Raw genomic sequence first — 10,112 nt, 5'->3', positions numbered from 1 at the left:
AGCTCTGCAGTTCTCCACGAGCTTCAAAGCACCAAGTGCGCAGGATTTTCTCAGAAGCTCATGACAAGCCTGCAGAGGGAATGACTGTTTTATAGCGGGACAAATCAAAAGCATCCACATTTTGATTTGATTTTATGTGCACTGGTGTTTTGCTTGCATGCATGTCTGGGTGAGGATGTCAGATTCCCTGGAACTGGAGTTACAGTTATGAGCTGCCAATGTGGGTGCTGGGATTGGAATCCAGGTCCTCTGTAATTAGCAGCCAGTGCTCCTAACTGCTGAGCCATCTCTCCATCCCCTGCATCCACTTATTTTACTCTAAAGCAAACTGACAGCGTAAGGGCCAGGTCAGAAAGGCTTTCTTTATTGGAATTTATTACAGATGTTAAAAACCAATGGCTATCCAAACCATTAAGTTTTTCTACTGTGAAAAGCCAGCATGGGACCATGTTGGGCCCACACTGTGGGCGATGGAGCTCATGTTGAAGGTGAGCATGTCTGCTCTTCGATCCATGCATGCTGTGGCTCACTTCAGCCTCCATGTAGATGCATACTCCTCTCACTTCTTGATTTGTATGTTTTCATAGGGAGGAGGAATGTGTGGGCTTGAGATATTTCAGAAAAAAACCCAAACTGTTGGGGAAGAGAAGCTAAAATCTGATACACAATTGCAGCCACACTTCAGCCAGTCGCCGTGAGGTCAGAGACAAAACGTAAGGAAGAGGCACACATCCAAGCAGGGAATGGGCACATTTGTTCTCACCCCCGGCCCCGATTCACATCCATCTCGAGCTGCACAGGCCTGTGCAAACGTTTGTGAATCTGCAAACCACACTTACTGGTTACAAAGATGCTGGGATGATGGTCCGCAAGGACAGATGGGGAAATCACTAAGTAGCCAAGGCTGGCCCAGTGTGCAGAGAGCAGGATTTCTCTGAAGTAGTGAGTTGGAGAATGTTTCTTTTCTACACTCATAAAGCTTGTATATTTTCCATGCAGTGCTGGGGCCCAAACCCAGGACCTTGGCTGTATGCTAAGCACATACTCTAATCCTGTCTCATTGAAATTTCTCTGACACCTGTTGCAAAATGGGATGCGCCATCACAGTACGGTTAAATGTCTTTATTCCTAGAGTGCTCTGGAAACAGCAGCTCTCTGGCCCCTAGCTCCAGCTCAGCCTCAAGGAGCAGCACCACTGAAGCCTGGTCTCTGTCTTTGAGATGAAAGTACACATATCAGCTCTGTTAATCTAGGCTGTTACCTGCTTTGAGCACTGGAAGACAGAACTGATCATAAGTGCCAGGCACTGGCGTCTCCCTGCCGGAGCTGAATCCTGTTGGCTTGTTCTTGTCACGCCCAGCCTATATGGAAAGAGAAGATGCCCTGACCAGCTTTTGAAGGTATAAGACTAGGTTTGGAAGGAGAAACAGCCATTAATTTTAAAGACAGAATCTCACTCTGTAACTCAGGCTTAAGTGGAAGTCATGATGTAGCCCAATCTGGCATAAAACTCCCAGTGACCCTTCCATTTTAGCCTCCCAAGTGCTGTGCTGAGATTACAGGTTTGAACTATTTTTATGATTTATTTTTATTTTATGTTCATCAGCGTTTGACCTGCATGGTTGTGGGAGAGCATCGGATCCCTTAAAACTGGAGTTACAGACAGGTGTGAGCTGCCATGTGGGTGCCGGGAATTGAACCTGGGTCATCTGGAAGAGCAGCCAATGATCTTAACCACGGAGGCGTCTCTCCAGCTCCCAGGGCTTTTTCTTTTTGAGACACAGTCTTAGTAAATAGTCCAGGCTGGCTCCAAACTCACAATTCTGCCTCAGCCTCCAAGTGGCAATATTACACAACAGGCTCTCCAAGCTCCCTTTTCATTCGCAAGGGTCCTTAAAGAGGCATTTGCTTAGCTGTGCACCAGGCTCTCCCAGTCTCTTGGAGGAGAAAGAGACCACTTCTCCACATGAAGGCCATGTGGTTAGGGGAACTGCAGGCCTGAGGCTTTAAGTGATCTAGACAAGGACTAATGAGTAAAGGATGTGAGTTTACAATTCCAGAATTAGAAAGGATAAGACAGACCGATCTCTGGAGTTCACTGGTCAGCCAGCAGAGCTTATTTGGCAAGTTCTAGGCCAGTGAGAGACTCAATGGAAAAAGGTGGCCAGCTCCTGAGGAACAAAATTGAGGTTGTCTGTTGACTAGCGCGCACACACACACACACACACAACTTATATGACAGTTACTCTGAGATATTATGTCACAATAAACTGCTTCTTATGTTTAACATACTATGTTAGAATGCCCACAGGACAACGCAAACCAGCTACTGTTCTGGTACTAATAAAAAAAACGGACAAGGGCCAATCTGTCATAGAGAATCAGATGTTATGGCTTCAAATGCAAACCCAGGGATTTTGGAACTTGCAGGTAGATGAAAGGAGTTTTCAAGGGTAGTTTTTGCTATCTCATTTCTCTTACTGTTTTGTGTGTGTGTGTGTGTGTGTGTATGGGGGCTCTCTCGGGACACACCACACACAAGTGAAGATCAGAAGACAACTTGCAGGAGTTTGTTCCCTGCTTCCACGCGTGGGTCCCAAGAAGAGAATTCAGATTCTCAGGTGAGGGTCAGCAGGAGTTTCATCCATGAACCATCTAACTGGCTCTTTTCATTGTTTGTTTTTTTGAGGGGCAGGGTCTCATTACATAGCCTAGGCTGGCCTCAAACTTTGATCCTTCTGCCTCTACCACCTGAATGCTGGGATTACAGATGTATACCATGGCTTCCAGCCCCCAAGGTTAAACTGACTCTGATTTTTCCCTCAAAGAACATACACCCTATACTTTACAATCTACTGCTTCTACAAGTTTTTGACTGGGCAAACTCAATAGTGAAATCCTTAAAAGGCCTGTTTTAGCCAACAGGTGAGGATGGCTTGCATGTCCCACTCTGCTGTTCTGTTTTTTAAACAAAGATAGAGGTGGTAGGTCAAATCAAAGCGGGCCATTTCCTTGTGGCTGGAATAGCACTCCCATTAAATCTGAACTCCTTTTAAAGAGGAAGCTCATCAAAGTCCCAGACTGACCCTGGGGAAATGTCCTAACCCAGTCAGTGTTTACACTCTTGTCCCCTCATTCTCAAACATCTTAGACAAATCCCAAGGGGCTGCAGCTGGAAGCCGCTTACTGCAGATGACCTAGTGTTAAGTCAGTAAAACCTAGTCTCAAGCAGAAAATGACAAGGTCAGCAGGCTGAGGGTGAAGTCCAAGAAACATCACATTAAGAAACGGCCAAACGGCCATGGAATTCTGCACAAGGATGCTTCAGCCCCGTAGTGGATGTGGCCATGGCGTGCAGAGGGCACTTCTGTTTGGAGGAAAGTTGCCCAGCTCCTAAGCCATGGTCTTACTGTGAAAGCTTTGAGGTACAGCTGCTTCCACCCCCCCAATGCAGGACTCAGAGGTAGTAAATACGCATGTATAAAGGCCAAACCTGTTTTGAAAAATCTATATTACATAGCAGGTCTAAAAAAAAAAATTTAGAAGGATGCCAGGAATCACACGTCCAGTGGAAGGGCATTGAGTGAAGAGTTATACAACTATCTCCCCCAGCATGAAGGAGCCTGGGTATTGAACCATCTCACATCCACTGGAGTAAAAAAAAACAAATAAACAACATACCCCTCTCAAAACTGAAAGACAGACCCATCGTGGAAAGCTAATAGAAAGGTTTCCCATCACATGGCCTGGAGCCCCTGAGATGTGAGTCCTGCCTGCAAAGGCTGGCGAGAGAAGCCCTGATACTGTCTGATCATCCAGACAGAAAGATACTTGCTTACATCTCAGGATGAAAAAAGGAAAACTGGGGGGTGGGGTGGGGGGTGGACGGGAAAGAGACTCATTAGGCTGCATCTTCAACCCCCACCCCCCACAAAGTACCACCACTAAAAGGGCAGTTATACTGTCTCGGCCAGCTGCAAAGGCTATCAAGAGTGAGAAAATGGAATACAAAAGTGAGTTTATACCATAATAAAACTGCATCCTCCCCTCCCTAGAAATGAGTCCCATCCTCCCCTCCCCAGCCTTTCTCCTTGGCAGTGATCCTGTGGGGCAGTTATTCCTCCATCTGGGCCCAGGCCTCTTCCGCCTTCTCGTAGTACTGGTTGGCTAGCCGGCCCTTCATGGCTTCCATTGCTGCCTCAGCTGCCTGGGTGTACAAGTCTCCTGAAAGAGAGCAGAATGGGGGACAAAGAGGTGAGCCACTTGTCTCCATCAAGCTAGCAAACTTCATCCCATCCAAGAGTGCATCTGAGGTTTCTATAACAACCCGAGCTGTATGGTATAATCCAAGTCTCTGGGGATAGCATATGATGAAAGCTTGCCGGCCAGGGCACTCTTCTAGTCTCTGATGTTGCTGTGGAACTCAAGAGTTGCCTGCTCTTCCACTGAGCCACACCCCCGGCCCTGAAAAGGAATTTGTTTTCTCAGGCAACCAGTCTAAATGACAGCTCAAAACTGGACAAGAAGTATCTAATGCTGGGGACTCAGCAGTTAAGAGAACTTGCTTGCCTGTAAAAGGACCCACGCTCAGTTCCCAGCATCCTCATGGGGCAGCTCACAAGTGCCTGGAACTCCAGTTACAGCTGGGATCCAGCACCCTCTCTGGACTCCACGGGTATGTATACACACTCGGCTTACATTCACACACACGCGTACATAAAAATAATAAAAAGTCTAAAGTTTTAAAAAGATCTAACACGTCCAACAGATTACAGTAGATAAAACATGGTACATTTACCGAGTGGCATATTATTTAGCAATAAAAGAAAACTAGTAATAAAAGATAGAATAGTTATAAGATAAAATAAGAATTTAAAATAAGAATTTTCTTATAAGAATAAAAGTAATAAAAGAATGACAACAGGAAAGAAATCCGAGTGCAAAGACGATGGCTGTCAGCTTGGTACCCTGGGTTCAGTACCTAGGACCGACATGATGGCCAGAGAGGGTGAATCCCTGAAGGCTGTGTTCTGATCTTTACATGCACACACACACAGATGATAAAAATATTTTTTATATAGAAGGAATGAGCCAGGAAAGGTAGTACATGCTGTAATTACAGTATCAGCTGAGATATGTTTGTAACCAGCTAGATTACACAAAACCTTGTCTCAAAGCAAAGAGCAAGGGTGCTAACTTGGACAGGATTAAGGTGTGAGGTTGTGTTAAGTTTGATAATAGTGAAGGGAGATGAAATATTATGAAATTTGCAGCCTTATTTTTAAAATTGCAAAACCTGTCCATAAATTCTAATATATAATTGCCCTTCATTGGGGTGGGGTGTTTCCAGGATCCATGAAGCAGAGCAAAATCTGCTCGCATCAGAGAGTGTGTCCTATTTACATATGGCCTATGCATTCCTCTCCTTTTTGCTTTAATCATCTCTAGATTACTTGGACAGCTACACACAATGCAGGTGCCACACACGGAGATGTGCTGTGCTCTCTAGGGAATGTTGTGGCTTGAATGGAACGTCCCCCATGGGCTCACAGCTAGATCGTCAGTCCTCAGCTAGTGATGGTCTCTGGGAAGGGTACAGAGCATTTAGGAGGAAGAGCCTTACAGGAGGAAGTATGTCAGCTTCGAGGTTTTACAGCCTGCCTCACTTCCTGTTTTCCCTCTCTGCTTCCTGTGTGGAGGACACGGGATCACCTTGCTTCCCAACTACTGGGACAGACTCCCGCTCTTGATCCAAGCTTCCCACCACGATGGACTGTAAGCCGAAATCCCCCCTGGACGCATCAGACGCATCCCCCCTGGACCAAAATCAAACCTTCCTTCTTTAAGCTGTTTTTGTCAGGGCCGCCTATCACAGCGATGGAAATGTGACAAATACAGAGAAGAGTAGCAGGGGAAGTCTATGTCTAATCAGCTATAGATGCACATAGTTTTTCCTTTTTTGGGGACAGGGTCTATGTAGCCCAGACTGGCCTGGAACTTGGAATCTCCTTCATCAGCCTCCTCAGGGCTGGGTTTACAGGTGTGCACCATTGCAACGAGCTTTGCAGGTGAAATTTAAAAAATCCATCTTTGGGAGAGGCCGGTGAGAGGGTTCATCAGGTAAAGGCACTTCCCACCGAGCCTGGCAACCTCATGTTGATCACTAGGACTCACATGGTAGAAAGAAGGAACTGACTCACACACGGTACCTTCTGGTTTTCACACATGTGCTGTGGTGTGTATATGTATACGGAAACACAAAAGAAGTAACCAACCCCCTCCTTTTTTTTCTTTTTCTTTCCTTTCTTCTTTCTTTCTTTTCTTTTTTCTTTTTTCTTTTTTTTGGTTTTTTGAGACAGGGTTTCTCTGTGTAGCCTTGGCTGTCCTGGAACTCACTTTGTAGACCAGGCTGGCCTCAAATTCATTAATCCGCCTGCCTCTGCCTCCCAAGTGCATGTGCCATCATTCTCTGCCCCCCCCCATTTTTTCAAGTTTTGGGGGATGCACATGCCATGGTATAGGTGTGAGGTCAGAGGCCAATTCTGTGGAGTCAGTCACTTCTCCCCTTCCACCTTACATGGGTTCTGATGATCAAACTTAAGTTGCCAACATGACCTCAGACCCCTCCTCCCCTACTTTTTGTTGTCTCCTTATTTTTTTGAGGCAAGGTGTCTCTCTCTCTCCCCACCATTGAACCTAGAGCTTGCTAAATCAGCTATACTGGCTGGCCAGCAAGCCCTCAGAGCCACTTGTCTTTGCCAGACCAAGGGTGGGATAACAGATATAAATACCCCATCCTGCTCTCCCCCAACCAGTCCCCAAAACAGGGCTTCTCTGGGAAGCTTTGGCTGTCCTGGAATCCTCTTTGCACACCAGGTGGGCCTTGAACTCGGGAATCCCTCGCCTGCCTACCTCGGTAGTGCTAGGATTGTGTACCACCACTGCCTGGCTCACATCTTGTTTTTACGTGGGCTTAAGTGTTCAAATTCAGGTCCTCATGCACATGGGAGGAGCAGTCAAAAGGATCCAAGGTCATTCTCAGCTACACAGTGAGTTTGAGGTCCACTGGTCTACACAAGACTCCATCTCTGAATGAATGAATGAATGAATGAATGAATGAATAAGGAAATAAAGAATTAAGATTAAAAAAGGTATGGAGCTGGGAAACTGGTTCAGAAGTTAATAGCAGGGGACCAGAGTCGAGTTCCTAGCACTCACGTTAGGAAGCTCCCAACCACCTATAGCTCCAGCTCCACAGGATCACACAGTTTCTTTTGGCCTCGGCAGGTATGTCTCTCTCTGCCCCCTCCACCTCACTGCCACATGATAAAACAATAGAGCAAACCTTGCTAGGCATACTGTTCACTCAGGAGGCAGGTGAATCTCTGGCCGGCCTGATTTATACAATGAACTCCAGGCCAGCTAAGCCTGTACAGTCACACCGACTCAAGTAAAAAAAAAAAAAAAAAAAAAAATCAGGGCTGCAGAGATGGCTCAGCAGTTCGAGCATCTGCTGCTCTTGCAGAGAACCCAGGTTTGATTCCCAGCACCCACGGCAGCTCTCAACTGCCTGGTAACTCCAATTCCAGGGGGTCCAACTCTTTTCTGGCCTCTGAGGGTACGAGGCACACATGGGTAGGTAAACACTCATACATAGAAAATAGAATATGACAAAGTAAAATTAAAATGTTCATCTACATACCAGGTCCATAGAGACCCCTACTGTGGAAGCGACATATCTGATAACCTGTCCTAATCCCAGTGGGATGAGAACTATAGACCTTCACCAGCCCTATCCTGCCCCAGGGAAGGTCTGTGGGCCTCACCTGATCTTTGGGGATTCTTGTCCAGTCCAAATCCCCCGGTGAGCAGCATTTCCGCCTCCCTGGCCAGCAGTGCATACTGGGGCTCGTCCTGTATCCCATCGTACTCCCCACCTTCATCGCAGTCTGTTGTCTCCAGGGCTGTGTTGTACCAGTGCAAGGCTTCCGACCAGTCTTGACACCTTGCCAGGAGACAGGAGGGGAGAAGGATATTACCATGGCGATGGGGTAGGAAGGCAGAGGACCACTGAGCTGGAAGGGTAAGCCTGGGAGAAGGGCAAGCCTGGGATCCCAGTGGGACCACCACCTCTGAGCTACAAACTATAGTACCAAAGGCCACCAAATCTAAGTGACACACCTTCACAATGTAGACTTTTTATGTTTATGTTTTTTTTTAATTGGATTTATGTGTCCCCGAGTGTACACGGGGGTGGGGTGGAGTTACATGTGGTTGTAAACATCCTATTGTGTGCTGGGAACCAAATTCCAGTCCTCTGGAGTAACAGTAAGTGCTCTTAACCTCTGAGTAAACTCTCCAACCCCAGTTTCTTCCTTCTTTCCCTTCTCTTGGGTTTTTCGAGACAGGGTTTCTCTGTGTAGCCCTGGTAGTCCTGGAATTTGCTCCATAGACCAAGCTGGCATTAAATTCAGAGATCTACCTGCCTCTACCTCCTGAGTGCTGGCATTAAAGGTATGTGCCACGACCACCTGGCCTCAGTTTCTATATTTTTAAGGGATCTTCCCTTAACAAAGCTGGCTCAGTACCACAGCTCTTTCACCAATGGAAGGAGAATACCTTGGGGGAGAGGAACATTGATCTAGGACCGTACTTAAGTACCCATGGCCTAAACATTGCAGGGAGAGTGTCCCTGCTACGTGTCCCCTTACTCAAGTGGCAGAAAGGGACAATGCCGAAGCCTCTGGAACAGTGTTTCTCAACCTTCCTACTTCTGTGACCCTTTAATACAGTTCCTCATGTTGTCATGATCCCCAACCATAAAATTACTTTTGTTGCTACTTCATAACCGTAATTTTGCTGTTATGAATTGTAATGTAAATATCTGTGTTTTCTGATGGTCTTAGGCAACCCCTGTGAAAGAGTCATTTGACCCCAAAGGGGTTGTGACCCACAGACTGAGAACTGCAGATCTAGAACCATCTAAACTAAGAGAAATAAACCAGACCTGTTTCTTTATTTGGTAACAAGGTCTGCTATGTAGGCTGGCCTTGCCTGTGAGAGCCATGCTTTTGCTCCAGCCTACCAAGGACTAGGACTACAGGATCTACCACCACAGTCAGCCAGCCCCACAAGGCTCTGCCCACCCCCACCCCCCCAGGCTCTGCCTGTGCCTATGCCAGCTGGCCCTGTTCTCCACTGCACATGGAAACTGCCTTACTGGATCTCCAGCTCCTTAATCTACAGAAACACACATAAGCCAAACCGCCAAGAGGGAACCTAGGTCCGTCCGAGCCAGAGCTTCACAATACAAACCACAGAGCTAACACAGCAGCTGGCTGCTTCTCTTTGGGTGTCACCCGTCTGAGGGATTATTTACTGTGCATTGCCAAAAGGCAGAGAGAAAGTCAGACAGAAGGGCTAGAGCATCCTGAAGTATGCCAAGAACAGCGGCTCTTGGTGACTTTCATCCTGACTGCCTGGCCTTGGCTTCCTCCACCATCTACTCTATGCCAGCTTACCCCCTTCCATGCCAGACCTGCAATCCTCCCACGCCCAAGCCAGCACCTGCCTGCCCCTGAACCTTTGTTGTCTCCAACCTGGAACATCTTTCCTCTAGCTCTGTCCATACCTGACTTTGCATCCTTCCAGCTAAACTACCCTTTCTGAGAACAGTGTTTGTCTGCAAACACTTAGTTTCCTAGAACAATGACTGGCCATCAGTTCCTGTCTTTGGCTTTGTGGCCTTATTTTACCAGAATATGAGCCTTAAGAAGGAAAGAGCCTTGTGTGTCGTTTACTGCTGTGCTTCCCGGGCCTGGCCAGGAACAAAGACTCCATGAAGGAGTGTTGACAAAATAGATATAAGCATTTAGCTGGCAAGTCTGATGTCTAGGAGCTAACCTTGGCTCTACTTAGTCTTTGACATAAAGTTGAATACTCAGCATGTAGGTGACTTCAGGCAAGTCTCTTCACTTCTCAGAACACCAGTTTAGTCATCCAAAACCCATAACCTGTCATGCGTGTGCAATACTCCTCCCGAGAAGCAGTGAGCCAAGCCATGCGTGTGCAATACTCCTCCCGAGAAGCAGTGAGCCAAGTCATGCGTGTGC

The 10,112-nt window shown here is 47.0% G+C and overlaps 1 protein-coding gene across 2 annotated transcripts in view; it reads right to left on the bottom strand.

The window, feature by feature from the left end:
• Window positions 1-1,776: 1,776 nt before the first annotated feature.
• Eef2k (eukaryotic elongation factor 2 kinase) overlaps window positions 1,777-10,112 on the bottom strand; it is a 65,028-nt gene continuing 56,692 nt past the window's right edge. The window contains exons 16-17 of one of the 2 annotated variants that reach the window (XM_029479850.1): window positions 7,827-8,005; window positions 1,777-4,224 (exon numbers count right to left, since the gene is read on the bottom strand). In XM_029479850.1, coding sequence (XP_029335710.1) covers window positions 4,115-4,224; window positions 7,827-8,005 — 289 coding nt within the window. In that variant the 3' untranslated portion in view covers window positions 1,777-4,114. The remainder of the gene's footprint in view (window positions 4,225-7,826; window positions 8,006-10,112) is intronic. The other variant, XM_021166794.2, reaches the window with a different exon arrangement.

Source organism: Mus caroli, chromosome 7, assembly GCF_900094665.2.
Source record: "Mus caroli chromosome 7, CAROLI_EIJ_v1.1, whole genome shotgun sequence".
Classification (NCBI taxonomy): Eukaryota; Metazoa; Chordata; class Mammalia; order Rodentia; family Muridae; genus Mus; species Mus caroli.
Note: the sequence above shows the minus strand (reverse complement) of the source record. Positions and strands in the feature narration are given on the sequence as shown.